Source organism: Balaenoptera physalus (assembly GCF_965194825.1).
Source record: "Balaenoptera physalus genome assembly, chromosome: 10".
Lineage (NCBI taxonomy): Eukaryota > Metazoa > Chordata > Mammalia > Artiodactyla > Balaenopteridae > Balaenoptera > Balaenoptera physalus.
The window spans coordinates 82,504,589-82,524,241 of NC_138889.1; the positions used below are offsets into that span (position 1 = coordinate 82,504,589).

The 19,653-nt window shown below is 38.4% G+C and overlaps 1 protein-coding gene across 5 annotated transcripts in view; it reads left to right on the plus strand.

Annotated features, from left to right (window-relative positions):
• The first annotated feature begins 1,186 nt into the window (after positions 1-1,186).
• Positions 1,187-19,653, plus strand: part of BBOX1 (gamma-butyrobetaine hydroxylase 1) — an 81,165-nt gene continuing 62,698 nt past the window's right edge. Inside the window, exons 1-4 of one of the 5 annotated variants that reach the window (XM_082476692.1) lie at positions 1,187-1,506; positions 1,686-1,964; positions 8,212-8,468; positions 9,693-9,807. In XM_082476692.1, the coding sequence (XP_082332818.1) occupies positions 8,250-8,468; positions 9,693-9,807 (334 nt within the window). In that variant the 5' untranslated portion in view covers positions 1,187-1,506; positions 1,686-1,964; positions 8,212-8,249. Of the gene's footprint in view, positions 1,507-1,582; positions 1,965-8,211; positions 8,469-9,692; positions 9,808-19,653 lie in introns of those variants that run through there. The other 4 variants (XM_082476695.1, XM_082476693.1, XM_082476696.1 and 1 more) reach the window with 4 other exon arrangements.

The following is a 19,653-nucleotide window of genomic DNA, read 5'->3' on the forward strand; positions in this document are numbered from 1 at the left end:
GGTTTGTTTGTTTATTGTTGTCGTTTTGTTTTCTTTCACTCTTCTGTTAGAAACCGTGTTCATGCAACCCATTTTTTTCATCAACGTTCTGAAAGCTGGAACAGAATTTACCTAATTTATTCCAGTAATTGTTACTAAAGCACAAAGTGTGAAAGAAAAGTCAGTGGAGTGTATGGACACCAAGGGGGGGGGGGAAAGTGGCAGGGGGCGGTGGTGGTGGTGGGATGAATTGGGAGATTGGGATTGACATGTATACACTGATGTGTATAAAATGAATGACTAATAAGAACCTGCTGTATAAAGAAATAAATTAAATTAAATTTTAAAAAGTCAGTGGAGTGTATTTCTACAATATTATGTCATCTGAATGTTTAAAATGTAATTAACTGATTGCTTCTGGCATACCTATCACCTCAGTTACTGTGGGTTTAAACTGTGGGTTTAAAGTGCTGGCAACACTGAGGAAGTTGCCATGGCAACCATGTCCACACACCTTCTCCTCCCATATGTGGGAAACAAAACCTGCCTGATTTTCACTGGATTCCTGCGTGTCAGTCTTTTGACCTGGAGACTTGGGGGAGGGAAGGAGGAAGATGGAGGAGGAGACCACTGATGAAGGGACACAGTTTAAACTTTACTGTGAAAGAGCTGACAGGGCATCATTAATGGAGGGGACGCTGCAGTTCTGGAAGCGGGGAGTCGTCCTGGGCAGGAGACCTTAGAAGAGGCTACGGAGAGTGGATCTGCATTCTCTCTCTCTCTCTCTCCTTCTCTCTCTCATTAGCTCTTTTGTGGCCACCTGTCTGAGTCTCACAGCTGTGGAGTCTTTCAGGCAAGAATCAACAAGTTGTGGGCCGAGGCTCTTTGGGTGTCTTCCTGGGAAGGGTGGTGTTTGGTGGGAGGAGGACAGACGGCTCATAGGTCACTTTCCTGGACTTCAGTTGCCACCTGCAGACCTTCTTTTAATGGAATCTGGACCCCCGTTAAGAACTAGGACTTGAGACTTGCCCACCAGCCCTCCCCCTGCACCGGGCACGCACCTACTGAAGGTACGGAAGCCAGGCTCTGGGTCCCTGGCAGGCTGCCCACCCTGGCCTTTCCCTTTTGTTGCCCTAAGGGCTGTGTGTTGGGAGTCAAGCCACTTGGCAACCAGGTGCCTTCAGAAAAGCCCCATGCTCTCTGGCCGTTACTGTTCACTCCAGACAAAGCGGCAGAGAAAGGAGGGCATCGGGCTCAGGGGGGACCATCCCAACCTTCCTACTAGCCCCTGAGAACTAGTCAAGCTCCCTCCAAAGAGACTCATATGGAATATTCTATGGGCACGGAGATATCACCTCATCTCTGCTCAGGTGGGAGCTAGTAACTCCTCCCTGTTAAACGCGCATCTCAATGTCTTTTCTCCAAGCGCGTTTTTCAACAATAAAGCTGCTGCTGTGAACAGGTGAGACAGGAGTAAAGGAGTTCCTTCACTTGCTGCTGCTGGCTCAGCGGCAGGAGGTAAGACAGGTGAGAACTGTTCTCCTTCTACCGGGAAAGATTCTAACTATGGCAATGCATTGCACTGAGTCCTGGGGTTTTGTGGTTTTAGGCACTAGTAGAAGTTTAAGTATTTTCTCTTTCTAACTCCTTCTCCTCTAGGCCATAAAAGCTCTTTACTTTTTTTGTTTGTTTGTTTAATCTCCAAGCTCCCTTCAGCAGTTGCTACACCTTCAGATTGGGACATCCTGCCTCATTTGCAAACCTCAGCTGTGTCTGGGGGCAGGGCAGCAGTGGAGCTGCCAGGAGCAGGAAGGCTTCCAAGTCAGAGCACTACATCAGACGTAGGGAAACTGGGGGCAGATATATCTGGAAGGTGACGGGCATCAGGAGGCTCCCTGCCCAAAGGACATTGAAGATCAAAGCTGATGTTTTCTTTCCTTGGTAAATTTCGCATGACTTGGCACACAACGCACATCTGAGAACAGGTATAATTGAGCTCAACTTTCCCTTATTTTGAAGAGCTTGTGCATTCGGGTCTACGGATTGGGGGCGGGGTGGGGTGGGGAGTAAACAATTGGAAATCCAGTCACATGTATCTCACAGCCATGTGGGCTGAGATGGGGATGGTCCATCAGGCATTAGGAATAGGCTTGATTTTGGAATGCAGTGGATCTGATTGCTTCTTGGCACTTCCTTTTCCCAATTATGTTTGGCTTAGTCTAGTAGTCAAATTACTTTGCAGTCCCTAAGCTGATTCAGGAAGCATACAGAGGGCACAGAGAGGATACTGTCTAAAAAGTAGACTGGGTGATGGGGGAGGGAGGGTTCTGGCTGGAAATTGGAAATGTTCACTAACTAATCCACAATCCAGCCCAAAGAAAGTGACTGTATATTATAGCTTGGCCCTTTGTTAAGCCCCCAAACTGAATGTAACATGCTTTTTTAGAATATTGGTCAATTAAGGCTATTGTGCCCTCTTTCAATTATTTTGCTTCCTGAATATAGCTCAAGAAGACATATGACAGGTATTTTGAATTGATTTTATTTGAAAACATAGAATTTTTCATAACGAATATATGTTCTGTTTCAAAGATTTAGAAACCTTCTTAAAATCTAGACCCAGTACTCTGTTTTACCTTGGTAAACAAATGAATTGATAATTTGAGTTTCAATCTGAATGTAGTAATGCCACCAGACTGGAGCTAAAATTTTCCTTTTTATAATTTAGGAAGGAAGTGTTTGCAAAGAATGTGATACTTAAAAAAAAAATGTGGTACTTTAAATAAGGGATCAGTCAGAAGGGTAAACCTACTCAAGAGAATGGGCCAGTTTTACTAATGGCTTCATAGAATTCATTATGCCCATGAGAGTATATTCATGAATTATTAAGTAACTCAGCCACTTATTAAATCAAGTTAGAGAAAAAAAAAGCAATAACTTCTAAAAGTTGAAAGGACTTAGGTAGCAAATGTAATGAGTAGAGTATGTATGTATTCAAACCATATTAAGGTTCACACACTACAAATGCAGTTTGGTCAATTTCTACCTTACCAAGTGGAAATTGAGTTTTATGAGTTAAAGGTTGTATATAAAGGAATAATAATATTTTAAGCCTTTATGGTGTAATGTCTGAAAACTTCTTCCTATCCTCTCCTTTCAATGATGAAATGTCGGATGGTGAGGTCAACCAACAACCAATAATCATGAGAGTTAGCTGCTATTTTAATAGTACCTTTTTGGTAAATTGAAGTTATTGCCTGGAAAATTATTCAGCCACAGATTCTCCATGAGGTAGTCCTGTGTAGCGGTCACAATTTCTATTTCCTCTGCCTTCAAATCAGTTTCTTTACCTCTTGAAGCTTAAGATCATCTGTAAAAGGGAAGTGATGGCACAGATCTCACAGTGTGTTCTGGAGGATTAAATAAGATTTATGCAATCAAAAGCATCATTAGAGCAGCTAGAACATAAAAAGCGCTATATACATGGTTTTGTGATATACCTCACACACCTACCCATATGATTTGCATGTTTCTTGCATTTTGATCATTTTTTTGATCCTAATACCTAAAAGCAGAAGGTCAAACACAGAGACTCCTGTTCTATGACAGCAAGTCTGATGACTCACCAGAGGAAGAGAAAATAGATATTAACAGATCCTGACATTTGATAACATGAGTCCACTCTATCTGGTCTTCCATTATAAAAATCAGTCCAAAAATGACAGCCTTTTATTTTGGAGGTTGAGTAATCTAGTAGATGAATCAGCCTTCTCAGGTGTATGTTATTAATCTCCAGCAATTTTAATTTTATATATAGTAACTCTGCAGTTTCTACATCAACTTCCTGAGAATCCTAACTAAAACCTCTGATTCAAAATTAGTTGTAATTCGCATTTGAGGAATTTTTGCACTCTGTTGTATAGGACCAGAAGTTGTTCACTTTCTATGTGTGTACTGGACTGGCAAATCCAGGTTTGGGACAACCTCTCCTACTAGCCAGCAGTATGTGCTTGGACAAATCATACCCAACATCTCTGAGCTTCCACTTTCCTTGCATAAAAAAAGAGGGCACTTAATCCAGTGATATTGAAGATTGTTTCTTTCCCGCTCTGAGAGTTCTAGTTCTAAGTTTCTTTTATTTCCAAGATCAATACATAAAATAACTTTCAGAGCTACTTTCTTGATTTTCCAAACCAGCTGACAAAATTTGAGTTTATAAAATTTTAAAGATGACAAAAATCACACCCATGGCTTCAGTAAGATAATCTCTAAAACAATTTAGTTGTGCAAAACAGGAGTGCCAAACACACTTCTATAACTCTGAAAGGGAAAAATATGGTAAGTGAGTTAGGAAGGAAAACAACAAAAACAACAACGACACATACACATCAAGTGATGGGATGAAATTAAAAGAAATCTGTCCCATCAGATAGTAATCCCCCCTGACCCCAATCCAAGGTCTATTTTCCAGGACAGGTAAAACTACTTCCTCCCACAAAAGTCAAGCTGATATTTCATAAACTAAATTATAATTGTGAATAATAAGCAGAATAGTTAAGTATAAAATAAATAAACATTTTCATTTTATAGGACCTCTTTAATTCAGCAAAAAGGTCACACTGAGATAGATATAAAGATATATATATATATATATATATATATATATATATATATATATATATATATACACACATATCTAGGAGCATCAAACTTTTTCTTTTTCTTTTTTTCTCTTTTCTTCAGAGAAACACAACAGTTTATCAAATAACTAAATGGTCATTATGCTTCAACAGGGCTCAATTTTTTTTTAACATCTTTATTGAAGTATAATTGCTTTACAATGTTGTGTTAGTTTTTGCTGTATAACAAAGTGAATCAGCTATATTTATACCTATATCCCCATATCCCCTCCCTCTTGCATCTCCCTCCCACCCTCCCTACCCCACCCCTCTAGGTGGTCACAAAGCTCTGAGCTGATCTCCCTAACAGGGCTCAATTTTAACAAGTCGAATTGAAAAACAGATTGCAACAAATCACACACACGTACAGGCCTATTCATTTTCATGAAGAATCTGCTTTCAAGTTCTGATGATCCTTGATGGTTTCTTCCTGTTGAAATTTTCAGCCCATTTGCCCCAATACAGCTTTAAATAAATCAAGAAAAGTGGAAGAAACTGTTTTCCCATTGCTCCTTGCTTTTTTTTGGATTACCATTCACGTTTGTCATGAAGTTGAGAAAGGAATCGTGAAGTGTAGAAATAACCCACCAAGTTCCTTCATAGATACCCAAATAATTTAACTTCAGCAACACCCAGGTCTTTCCAGTTCTTCCACCCTCTCCCAGGTGCCTCAGGCAACCTCCATCAACCACCCTCCTGATGTGGCCACCGCTCTATACCCTCCTCAGAACATCCATTTCAGGAGGGCTCGGGGGAAGAGTCTCAGGTTCCCCTAATACCTGGGAATGCACTTTCCCTCTCCAGTTCAAATTTGCTAGGCAGAAGAAGAAAAATAAAGAAAAAAGAGAGAGAAAGCCTAAAAAGGAAGGTTGGATTGTAGTTAGTGTCTGTTAGTGCAGATACATCTATCGGTGTGATCACTTCAACAGTTAGTGGGACTTGGCACAGTGCCAAGTTACGTACAGAACAGTATTTATTGTGGTAGGAGATGCACCCTTCAAACAATGTATCCATTAAGAATTCAATGTGTTACGACCCAGCAATCCCACTACTGGGCATATACCCTGAGAAAAGCGTAATTCAAAAAGAGTCCTGTACTGCAATGTTCATTGCAGCTCTATTTACAATGGCCAGGACATGGAAGCAACCTGTGTCCATCGACAGATGAATGGATAAAGAAGATGTGGCCCATATATACAATGGAATATTACTCAGCCATAAAAAGAAACGAAATTGAGTTATTTGTAGTGAGGTGGATGGACCTAGAGTCTGTCATACAGAGTGAAGTAAGTCAGAAAGAGAAAAACAAATACCATATGTTAACACATATATATGGAATCTAAAAAAAAAAAAAAAAAAGTGACCATGAAGAACCTAAGGGCAAGATGAGAATAAAGATACAGACCTACTAGAGAATGGACTTGAGGACACGGGGAGGGGGAAGGGGAAGCTGGGACAAATTGAGAGAGTGGCATGGACATATATACACTACCGAATGCAAAATAGATGGCTAGTGGGAAGCAGCCTCATAGCACAGGGAGATCTGCTCGGTGCTTTGTGACCACCTAGAGGGGTGGGATAGGGAGGGTGGGAGGGAGATGCAAGAGGGAGGGGGTATGGGGATATATGTATATGTATAGCTGATTCACTTTGTTATAAAGCAGAAACTAACACACCATTGTAAAGCAATTATACACCAATAAAAATGTTAAAAAAAAAATTCAATGTGTGAAATTTATAAAAATCCTTTCTACCAAGACATTTTCAAGCTCATTAATAAACACTTTATTGACAATGAGTTAAGCTTAGCATATACACTGATACACATGAAAGTTTAATGATAAAAATAAGAAGGATTTTTTTCCTTAATTGTCTTACTCCTTGGGAGAACTTAAGATGGTATCATCTGTATTCTGATATTCCCCAACCTCTTTCTCCTGCTGTTTACTTGGGTAATTGCCATAGATTTTTCACTGGGCAGTGATGGTTCCAGTTAATTTGGGATAATATAACCAGACCCTTAAATAGCATATAACACATAAGAACAAAAAAAGTAAACATAGTAAATTTTTCTCTAGCTCAGAGGTTGGCAAATATTTTCTGTAAAAGGGCAAATATTATATTTTTTGGCTCTGCAGGCTGTATACATTTCCTGTCACATGTTCTTGTTTTATTTTTTCAAACCTTATAAGAATGTAAAAGCTATTCTTACCTCATGGGCTGTACAAAAACTTCTGGCCCACAGGCAGTAGTTTGCCTGTCCTTGATCAAGTTATGTAAGTCATGCTTTTACTTCAGTAGATACAATCTTACTTAAATACAGAATAGAGTTCTATTTTTCCTCCTCATATGTAAATCTAGAGTTATCATTCAAATATATATTAAATATCTTCTATGTGTGCACTAGAGGATACAAAGATCACCATGAAGTTTCAGACCTCAAAAAAAAAGTGAGATAATTATGAAAGTAAACAAAAAATAAGGAAGACTGGGCACAAATGGCATTGATAGTTGTCTGAAAGGCTCCAAAACGCCTCCTTAAAGATGTCTATATGAGTAAGTCTGAAAGGATGTGATCAATGCTGCTGAATGCATATTAATTCTATCTTATTTTCCTTCCTCACTAATAAAACATTGATTTCTGCAGAGCAAGCATGTGTCTAGTAAACAGCTATGTTTCCCAACTTCCCTTGTAGCTAAGGTTAGATTGTGATATAATTCTGGTCAGTGAAATATACTTGGAAGTCGCTAGATGGGGAAATGTTTAAAAATGAGGTAGACTTAGCTGCCACATGATGTTTTCCCTTTTCTCTTCTTCCTCTCTGGAATGTAGATGTGGTATCGGTGATGCAGCAGTCATTTTACAAACATGAGGCAAGAAGTAGAAGGAGAAAATCTACCAGTAGCCTGGGCTTCCCATGGTTCTGTGAAATCACATTACCATTACTGGACAGTCATGTTGGGACTTCTTTTCACACAAGAAAAATAAACTCCTTGCTTATTTAAGCCTCTATTTTGTCAGATCATCTGGATGCAGATAGGTTGGCTCATGAAAAGAAAAGTTTGTGAAAGGTCATCCCAAGCAATGGGGGCAGAATGAGCCAAGGAACCGAGATTTGAAAGTATGGAGGTTGAACAATAGAAAATATTTAGTTTGGCTGGAGCCAGTGTACTTGGGCATCAGTTAAAATAGCACAGGTATGATTATTACACTTTCAATTTGTGGAGTATTTTTCTCCCTTAAAAAATTTCCAGAGCTTTTATGCAAATATAAAAGTGCCTGTGTCATTGGTTCTGAACTTATTATCTAAAATTACTGTGAGAAAAACAAGGAATTCTTTTCATCTGGATCTTGACTCAGCACGTTTATCTTGTTTACTTTTAGTCACTGTGTTTCTGTTTACAGCTCATGAAATTCATCAGAACAAAGGTCCTAGCATTGATAAGTGAAACCGCAAACTCAAGCAAATAGCAGAAGCCAGAGTCCATTTGAACTGAAGTCAAGTTCAGAGCCGATCTTCCTGAGAGTCCTTTTAACACTGATTTGTCATAGCAGGTAGCTGACAAGATTTACCCTCAAGGACCAGAAACATGCACTGTGCCATCCAAAAGGCAGAAGCGCTGGATGGGGCTCATTTGATGCGAATCCTCTGGCAGGATGGTGCAGAGTCTGTCTACCCCGCTGTTTGGCTGAGGGACAACTGTCAGTGTCCCGACTGCTACCTGGATTCTGCAAAAGCACGGAAACTTCTCATCGAAGCTCTTGATGTGAACATCGGTATCAAAGGCTTGACGTTTGACAGGAAAAAGGTAACTATCTCTAAATTATCTCTCCCTTCTCTCTCACCTTAAATAAAGGAACTAGTCTCCAATAATTTACATAATGAATTATATTTTATTTGATCATATTTTATATGTAAAACCGTGATTGCATAGTCCTTGGTGCAACGTCCACATGCTTACCGAATGGAAGCTTCTGCTATTATTATTACTATTTTTATTACTACTGCTATTATTTTTAATAAAATGTACAGTGTGGCTCATTATTCCTTCAGTGAGTGGCAGCCTTGAAGGCACAATCAAACTATGTCTCTAATAAAAGGAATGCCCCTGGGCTTCAGTTTACTCATCTAGAAACGAGGGATACTAACAAAATTTGTTCCTAGAGATGATGTGAAGATTCAATGAGCTAATACGGGTAAAAATCTTAGCATGTGGCTGGCATATGGTGAGCGCTCAAAAACTCGTATTGATGAGTATTTTTAGTCAAATTCGTGAGTAAATGTGTAAGGCTTTGCATGGGATTCCTGAGAGCGTAGCTGTCAAAACCACAAACTAGATGTGGCCTCACCCTGTGTTTCTCTCTTCCAAATTTGCCAAGATAGTTATCAGAAGAACAAGTGTGACCAGCAAGGTCCTCCTCTCCCACTCCTGTCTCCATCTCGAATTAAGGACTTTACCCGCAGGGTTCGCTGCTTGCTAGCTGTGGGATCTTAGACGTGTTATTTCCTCTTAACTTTGCTCACCTGAGAAAGGTGAATATTAGTTATTGCTTCTCCCTCAAGTTGTTTGAGGACTAAGTGGGTTATATTTATAGTGCTCATTGTAGAGTATACACTCAAAATGGTTTTATTCTTACTATTACTATCTGCCTCATCATCATCATTACTATTTCTGACACTCTTGGCAGGAATATTAATTGATCTCTAACTTCAAGTCATCACAGAAAGTTTAGGGACCACAGGTTTTCAGAATATAGAACAAGAACTCAGATCTAGCCAGGTTTTATTTCTTTGTGATATTTAAAGGGCCTCAGATCTCAGCTGTATTCCCTTGGCTTTCAGTTTCCTTGTTTCCCAAAAGCTTATTCTATGCCTGTGAGTATATAAGTTAAAAAACAGAAAGAAAAAAGAGCAAGGGCTAATTCGATTCCCTGATAACCTTAAATAACATTCAGAAACAGCAAGAGTGGAGAACCAAAGTACGTAGAAGCATAATATACGTTTACGTGATATTTGCTTTCTGTATTATAAGGTTCATATCACGTGGCCAAACGACCACTACAGTGAATATGAAGCTGATTGGCTGAAGAAAAGATGCTTTTCACAGCAGGCCAGAGAAAAACTCCAGAGAGAATTGTTTTTGCCAGGTAACCTTGCTATGATCTTCAATGTCCTTTAAAACTTGTCCGGTAAGAAATTTGCTCAGAAGCAAATTAAAACCCTTGTGCTTTGGTTAAAATATTATTGTAATTTACGTGGAACGTTTAATGATTTACCAACACAGATCATGTAGGTAGAGATGGAAAGAAACATAGAGCAGTTCTAGACATTCTAAAGAGACAGAAAGAAAAGAAATGCAGCAAATATATATCCTTGTCATCTAACACAAAAACTGGCACACCGTAGACACTCCATAAGTGTTCCCTGCAAAGGAGCAGGATGAACCAGAGGCAGACTTGCCCTTAATAATTTTATCTAAGGCCAGAACCACACAAAATCAACAAGGCAGAAATTCCTAACCTGGCATCACATAAAACTATGTGATCCATGAACCTCATGAAATGATATACACAACATTGACAACATTGAGTGTGCATGTGAGCGTGTGTGTGTGTATATGTGTGTCAGGCTTGTGCACGGCAAATTGCTTGGGGAGAGTTTATATGAATCCCAGGGGAATCTGTGAACACAGAAACATTCAGAAAATCTCCAGTAGACAGATTCGGTCGAAAAAGACTTTATTCTTTGTTGGTTTTTTTTAAATTTCCTTTCAGTCTTTTTTCTTTTTTTATTGAAGTATGGTTGATTTACAATGTTGTGTTAATTTCTGCTGTACAGCAAAGTGATTCAGTTATACATATATATATATACATTCTTTTTTATATTCTTTTCCATTATGGTTTATCACAGGATATTGAATATAATTCCCTGTGCTATACGGAAGGGCCTTGTTGCTTATCCATCCTATATATAATAGTTTGCATCTGCTAACCCCAAACTCCCACTCCATCCTTCTTCCACTTCCCCCTTGGCAACTATGAGTCTGTTCTCTATGAAGAAGACTGAATTTTTGATCTGAGAGACAAAGTAAATACTTAATATAGATAAAAAGTTATTTTTTAAATACGACTTTTTGGACATACACAGTAATACAGCTCAAACAGAGGTGCTGGGGAGAAGTGGGAAGTATTAATACTTTGCCCTCTGTGTATTTTGAAGATTTGTGTCATAAGATGGTGTGGGTCAAAGGTCCACAAATTCATGTTTTCAAATTCTGAAAACATGCTGATTCATATATATTTACTAGAACCTTGACTTCTACAAACACACTAACAAGCCAACTTTCCCTGAACATTCTTTTCCGCTGTTTACCAGATATATCGGACCACTGTCCCTTTGGGCAACTGACCAGCCTTGTTGGATTTTACACACACCTCTTCTGGGATTTCTGGGTCATACACCAAGATAGAGATTTTATCTTACTCCTTTCAAATCTGAAATTCTCAAACATGTGTGGTAACCACATGGTTTTCAATGTTAGACTTACAACAGTTTACTGGGTGTGGAGATGTTACTAAATAGCCAACTTGAGCCCCACAGCTTCACCTTGTCCCATGGTTATCAATAGGGTATGACGTGGTCCCCTTCCTGTTCAAGCATAGTCCAGTCTTATCAAGAGCTAACTTCCTCCATTCTCTTAATCTCAACATTCTGACAACTGACAATGTTTTGCTCTAGTGCTTTCTGTCTAAACCACCAGGAATCCATTTTCCTCTTTATCTAGTCCAGCTAGCTGGTGGAATCCAGATGGATATCCAGGGAAAGATGTTTTTCCTGCCTTCCCCCAGTGAGTGCTTTGCTAGATTCTTCAAAGAGTCTTCAATTACAAAACTGAGTGGCAACTGTCTGGGTCAAATAGCAATATCACAAGTATATTATTATTTTTTATTTATTTTAGATTTCTTCTGGTACTCAAAATATTTTTCCTTAACTCTGCCCTAATTTTGTAATCCCTTTGGATTTTACTCTAATTTCCTTCGAGTTCTTCTTTTGATTATTTCAGGGAATAAAAGCCAACTTTTTATTATTACAGCTTATGCTTTTAAGCATTGTAAAAGTATACGGCCACCTCCTCCATTAATATTTCTTGATGAGTTCAGTTTTATAGTTTACATTTCTCAGTACTATCAGGCAGTAGCAGGATGGAAATGATACTACGTTCAGTTAAACAGTGGAAAAAACTAGTCACACTGACAGGCTGCAATCATGAATAATATAAGGAGGACTGGCTGCTATTTAGACAACGGAAACTATTTTAATGGTTTAAAACAAGATCAGATTTTGAAAATATATTCTCAAGCTGTGCAGTTGGTAGGTGAAAGAAGAAATTAATGGACCATTTTTGAAATATTGCTTCTATGGCTTTTTGCCTGTAGAATTTGACACCTTATTTCCCTGCCATTGCATATTTTCAAACATTCATACTCAGAACAAGTAAACAAACTCAGTTACATTTCTCAAAGAATTTTGTTTTTAGTCCTCAGTGGCAATGTTTCCTCTGCTGCTCTTTCCTTAGAGTGAGGAAAGACTTTTAAAATCTGGCGTCAAGATGCAGATCACTTTTACTTGATCTTCACTTGGCACTAGATGTTGAACTCAAAAATGAAAAAAACATCAGCCAGAAAAAAACTTTTGTCATGGGACAGCCACAGCTGGAAAGAAGGCATTGGTAATGATTATTCCGTCATAAATTTCTATTCAACTGCACGTATATCGCGCACCTATCTTGTGTGAGAAGCTGTAAGGAAATACCGAGTTTTAAAAAGACATGGATTCTGCCCTAGAAGATTTATCCAGTCTAGGAGGGGACACTAGCCATGGAAACAAATAAGTATAGTACATCATTTTAAGTACATGAAAGTGTGCATAGAAGGTTAACTAGAATGTAGAAGGACTCTGAAGAGACAAGGAAATGGGACTCAAATAAGAGCTAATACTTGAGCTGGGTTTTGAAGGATCTGTCAGACAAAGGGCATGTAGAAAATCAGAGAAGCATAAAAGAGCAGGGTAGGTGTAGGAAACTGCAATTAGTTTAAAATATGGGTGAAGTTAAAATTGTTAGGCAACAAGGAAGGAAGTGGCTTAAGTACCCTACTAAGAAGCTTAGCCCTAAACCCTTAGGCAAGGAAGTTTGCTCAGCACAGAGGTCAAGTATGTTTCCTTCCATTAGTTTCTCAGGCTGATTCTCTTCCTAAAATTCCAGAGAAATGAGTTTAAGGTTTTTATAAGTTTAAGAAGATTGCTTTACTTATTTTCTTTAGGATGCATTTTATATTTTCAGAGTTGTGTCTTTCTGATTTTTACCAAATGCATATAATTTCGTAAATGCCTACAAGGTTGTGAATGTCTTCTTAGCTTCCTTTTTCTCTTGATGCATTCTCTCCCCCTCCAGTGTACCCCTTTGGTTCTTGGTTTGTACTTATCTTACTAAAGACAGTGAAGTGATCAGTGCTGTGTTGTAGAAAGGTCTTGGTCATGGTCATCTGTGCTGGATGGATTGGCATGGGGAGTGCCTGGGAGCAGGGTAACCATAGCATGGCCTAGAAATCGTCCTGTAAGAGCCATTAAGAACTTAAACTAGGGAAGTAGCAGAGAGGATGGGGGTAGAATTTGTACTCAAGAGAAACATATATTGACCTGGAGGACAGGAGGTTGCCGGCCCTCTAATCTCTACCAATTTAAAACCAGACTATTGAAGCCTCACATGTGAATGTTTCCAGATAGGTGGATGAAATGGAAGACTTTAATAAAACATTGGAAATACGAAGATTTTTTAATGTAATTGTTTTTTAGCCTCCATGTGAAATTGACATAATTATACACTCATTTTTTGTGACTAACTTCATGATGCAAAATTCCCAAAATAAAATTGATAAGACTAAAATGGGAAAAAAAATCAATCCATAGCATGATCTTATATATATATATGAACCTAAATATCTGTTCTTCTTATTAACACTCAGAGGCAGAATGAATGCTTGTTTTCCTATCTATCTCCTTGAATTGGTACTGAAATGTTTGTATATTATTCTCTGACATCAATAGTATTTGTCATTGCAAATTAAGATTTAAAATGTGGTAATTTGAAGAAAATCTTTTGTTCTATGGAAGTGGTCTGCTCAGTTTTCTCAGCAGTGCAGGGAGTGAGTACATTGCACGGTCAGAGAAGGATATTTCCCCTCGTTTCAATATGCCCCACTTTAGCAGAGCAAGTCTTCACCTGTGTACTTTATCAGACTACAACCCTTCGGTGCATAGCTATGACTCCCTCCTTTGTTTCGAAAGGAATATGCCACAAGAGGAGTGAAAACTCTCAAGGAGATATAAGGTCCCTCTAAGATCTCTGTGCCTTGCACATGGTGAAAAACAAAAAACAAAAAACAGAGCTCCCCCTTTCTTACAGATGGCATGTGTTTCGTTGAAGATGAAGCTTTCTATTATAGTGCAAAGAACAGAATTGGTTTGGTACCCAGGCTATTTTTACAGAAATTTTCCAAAAGAGAAAAAATCACTATGTTTTAAAAAAATTAACAAGTAATGTACACAATAAACATGCCTAACTCCCATGTAATATTGCGCCCATGTCCCTAAGCTTTGCCCCATTCTTCTGCCTTTCTTAAACCCCTAGAGGTGGGAATCTGCAGTGCACGTCAGGGATGGGTGAGGGCATTTGTTTCACATATTACTTGGTAATTATAAAAAGGACTGGGAGTTTGTTTTTTTCAAGCTGCCTTAGAATGTTCCAACTGTATCAGAACTGCCAGGTCAGAATGGCTTCAGAAGAGCTCTGTTAAATCAGCTGCATTAGAGCAATCAATTCACCATGTCACATACCAAAATACATTCCCTTCCCAAGAAAGACCTTATAAAAATTCCTTCCCTGAAGTCATCCAGGCTCACACTATCTGATGCACAGGTGGGAGAATGGTTCAAAGTCTTCGTAAGTTTAAGAAGCAAGTCTGTATTCTACTTTGCCTGCCATATGTGAAATGAACCTATTGACTTTAAGAGAAATGTCTTTGGGGTTTTGATGAAACGAATACAGGTATCTTAAATGCTTGTGAGTTTACAAATGCATATTTTGCTTCACTTTTTCTCTGTGCCATAGTGATGTCTTCCAATTTGTCTTGTTCTTTTCTGAATTACATATCATTTATCCCACTCAGTTTCTGCATTGTACTTGGTAAACATGGGCGTAATATGTAAAGGGTCTAATATCCCTCCATGAACTGTGTGTCAGTGAGTACAAGATGGGAGATTCAGAGCCTGGGAAGCACCCTGAAGTGCTGTGTACCCAGCAGAGGCCCCGAATCTGCAGGTTGTTCCCACAGCCATCTGCCTAGTTTTTGATTCCACTTGTAAACTCTAGGTCAAATCCTTTTGCTTTTGCCTTTTCTCATCTCCATCCATACCTCCAATTAGAAAATACATAACCACATACTCAGAGATAAGTATTGGGTTGGCCAAAAAGTTTGTTCGGGTTTTTCGTAAGATGTTATAGAAAACCCGAACAAACGTTTTGTCCAACCCAATATTAAAGATGTCTATTTCACAACTAGATACATTACAGAAATACTGGGGAAAAAAGGCCTGTGTACTACATCTATTACTTTTTATAATTTAAGAAACATTAATTATATTCTTTTTAAAAAATCATTTTTTATTACTTAACAACTTCATAAAACAAAGTATCATGTCATCATCCAATGTTAGTGCGAAATAGTATTTTGAAAAGCTGGTGTCTTCAAAAGCTGATATCTTTAAAAGACTTGAAAAAGTTTGAGGATATTTTTGAGAACCTAAAACAAATCTATTTTAAGGAAGAATTATTATGTTGTATTCCCTTTTCATATTTTTTCAGTATACTTACCACATCAAAAATTAAGAAAAATATACCAACTTTTTTTACTCTTGGAAAAGTAATTTCTAGAGTTACACTAAAGTAAATTTATTTCTTTTCCTTCCTTTTTCTTTTCAAACAGGGTAGAGTGGGCTTTTTTCAGTGAGTGAAGAACTTCCATTTCTCACAAACAAGACTTACTTTTTCTTGCAGCCCAGGAATAAGTTTTATAACATTGGCAATTGGACTGCAAATTTAGAATTTATAAATTTAGAAAATTCCAAAGTGTGGCAATTTCAAGAAGTAAAGTTGGATTGCTTTATGTGCTGGCTTCACTTTTACCAAACCTACACATAAGTTATAAACAATTACTTCTCACTTCTGGTTCTACTTTGTTCTTCAAGATGACAGAACACAGCAGAACAACTATAGTTTTGGGATAGTAGATATCTTCATCGTACTTAAATTTCTCCCTTAAGATTCCATTCCCAAACTTTCAAATATGCCCATGGAAAACATTGATTTTTAATTTCTTTTTAAAGTTTTCTATCCCTGTAGGAAAAAAATTGATTTTTAAAAAGAATTTTGATGTTGCTATTTACCCATTCTGTGTATTTGCCTAATATCTAGCTGAGCAAATTAGCTAAATAATTTTTAATCACTGCTCCATTGAATGAATCCTCTAACTTTATTCTTTTCCTCAAAATTCTGTGTTTTTCTCAATCTGTAACTTTGCTCTTAATCAAAAGAGCAGTGTAGCACTGAAATTAAAAGTGCTCTTGAACTTAGGTCTTTCTAGGTCTGTGATCTTGAGCAATTTACTTAACCTGTCTATGCCCCTAAATCTTTAACTGCATGATGGTACCTACTTATCACCTTGAGTACCACCATGTTGAGAGAAAAACAATGTCTCACTTTACATATTAACTCACTTCATCTTCACAAGTTTCCCTTAAAAGCAGTTGTAAATAACTACAGAGAACAGCCTTGAGAGGCTTCGTGAACTTCTTGAACAGTATATGTTTACTGTTCAATGAAACATATGAAACAAAAAAATGTAGAATTCTATTAGTAAAATTCTTTCTCCTTTTTTCCATTAGCTGTCAAGCTTCCATGCACATCGCCTGTTTGCCCAGAGAAGACTGACATTCAAAAGGTTTTAGGGGGAAAAAGTTGTATAGGTTGTCCTTCTTGCCAACAACTTAGTGGAAGCCTTTTATTATCTCACACCTGAATTACTGAAATAACATGGCCTCTGTGTTCACTCCCAGCTTGCACAACTCTGCAGGGTAATCTTCCCGATGCCCACCATCATCTTTCTTCCCCCCTGGCTCTGGTGTTTCACTGCAGCACAATAAAGTCCAAAGTCTTCCCTGGGACTTTCTAATCATCCCACAATCAAGTGCCCCCTCAGCAAGCATGTGGATTCTTACTTTTGTCCAAACTCCGTTAGTTTCTCAGATCACTTATTCTATTCTTTCTGTCTGTCCAAACTTCACCTTTCCATCCTGCAAGGTCCAACTCACATCCCAAAGAAGCCCTTTACCAACCTACCCTATATTTATATTTATCCCCAAGTCAAACTACAAAATAAAGGCCAGAAAGAAAGCAAGCCCAGGAAATGGACATAATTTCACTGGTAACACTAAAATGCAAAGCTATAATATAACAATGGAAGCATATATATTTTTCTAAAAGAATTTTGTTAGAATTCATTAGGAGAAGAAGTGAAAGAATGTGGTCTGCTAGGAAAGTGCTTCCCCCCGTGAAACAACACAGTGTTTCGAAAGGAGAACAGTTTTGGAGTCAGCAGAGGGGCTTTGACTTTCTGCTCTGTGAACTTGACCTTGTGTCATAAATGATCTGACTCTTACTTTTTCCATATGTAAAAGAGGCAATGCCTCTCAGCTCCAGGATGTGAAGAAAAAATGGGAAAATGTAAGTACTTTGCTTAGCTCAGTGCCTGCCACACTGTGGATGTTCAAACCCTGTTAGGTCTTTCCCTCCCCTTCTCCTTCTACTTAGAGAGCCATGAACATAGCAGAGGCATAGTAAAGAGCATTTAGGTAAGGTCAGGAGAGAGAAACAACAGTGGCATGATCACCTCTTATGCGTGAGTTCCCCTTACTTGACGAATAATCATGTATAATCCCAATTAAACACTTGAGAGTGACTCAGAGGTGAATTATTGCCACGAAAAGGATTTTAGTTATTCAGACATTGGTTTGAAGTCTGGGCCAAATTTTTACCTACCTGACAGATAGTTTCCTTTAAATAATACTAAGGAAGGCAATGAAAAGACTGGTCAACTATGACCCTAATTCCAATCAGTGCTGTAAAAATGTTTACTGAAGCTGGGATGATCAGCAAACTTGGGGAAAAGTGGTGAGTTATCTACTAGTTAGTTAAGGATCACTATAGATGAAAATACCAGCACTCAGTAGATATATTTCATGTACAAACCTAGATACCTGGATGAAAAAAATTCCAGACCCATCTAGATGCAGTCCCATCACCATATAGAAAACAGATAATATGAATAAGGAAGACAGAGGAAAGGTATCTAAAGAGAACAATGTGCTCATGCAAGGAGGAAGCAGAGTCTCTCAACTCTAACTTCACTGAGACATGATGGAAGTTTCTAGCCCAGAACAAATTGGTCAAGCACAGTATATGATGGACAACCAAAAAGGAGATTTATAAAGTGATTTACTTGGAGCAATAAGAAAAAATGAGGAAAACCAGAGAAAAGGTGAATCCTCTGATGGGAGCAGATGGCCTTAGATAATCCTGTTTCACACACAGTCGTTCCCATCTCAGTTGATGGCAACCCCATCTCTCAGGCAGCAGGATCATCCTAGACTCCTCATTATCCCTTATACTACACACCCAATGTGTCAAGAAAATCTACTAAACCTATTACCAAAACAATCCAGAATCCATCCACATCTCACTACCTCCACCACCAACCCTCTATCTGAACTACCAACATCATACGCCCTCTTCCTCCCCTTCCTCTTCCCCTACACCTTTGCCAGTCTTCCTTCTTCATATCTTTAAAGCATTGCTATATGCCAGGCACAGAGCTCAATGCTTTATATGTATTACTCTATTTAATCCTAGCAACAACTTTACAAAGGCAACATCATTGTAACCAGTTTACACATGAGGAAAATAAGGCTGATAAAAGTAAGTAACTAGTCCAAAATCAAAGAGGCAAAGAAGTAACAGAGCCAAGATCTGACTGAAGAACACCTGCTTTATTGAATGCTTTTCTATCATCCTCCATGTCTTCTATGTGCTTGCAGCAATTTGTGCCGGCTACTCTTTTTGTGTCTCTGCAATTATCGCACTGAAGGGTCAATGTCGGTGTATTTGACTGTCATCCCCACTAGACAATTGGAATCCAGCGAAATCGCTAATATTAATAACAGGTACCATTTATTGAACATCTTCCATGCATTATATTTATTCAGCAAGTGCTTAATGAGTGTCAGCTATGTACCAGCTGCTGTTCTAGGTACTGGGAATGCAGTGATGAACAAAACAGAGGTAGTCTTTATCTGTAAGGAGTTTACATTTTGGTAAAGAAAGAGATCGCAAAATTTACAAATTTATCTACATTACATCAAGTGGCCATAAGGACTTGGACACAGGCAGGTTGGTCGATGTGGCGATGGGGTGTGTGGAAGTCTCTTCGGAGTCCTTCTAATTTTTTACTGAAATAGGAAGCAAAGTTATCAGCTAAGCATGAGTAGGAGGAGGAAGTGTGGGAAGTTTGAGGACAGGGAACGTGAGAAACAGTCAGCTAGGGGCGTATGAGATAGAGTTAACTATAGATTAATGGGTGTGCAATAAAATCGGTCATCATGGTATGTTTTCCTCCAGCCATGTTCAGCTGCTCTGGGTCAAGTGCAGATTTAATTAAGTATACAATGTCAAGTTCTTTCTAGGTATCATCTCATTTAAATTTCCCAACAACCCTGCAGGTTGTTTAACTCTGTAGTTTCCAGATGAAGAAATTGAACTGAGAGAATGCATCACTTTCTGAAGGTCATGTAGACGGAAAGTATCAGAATTCAGATTTGAATCC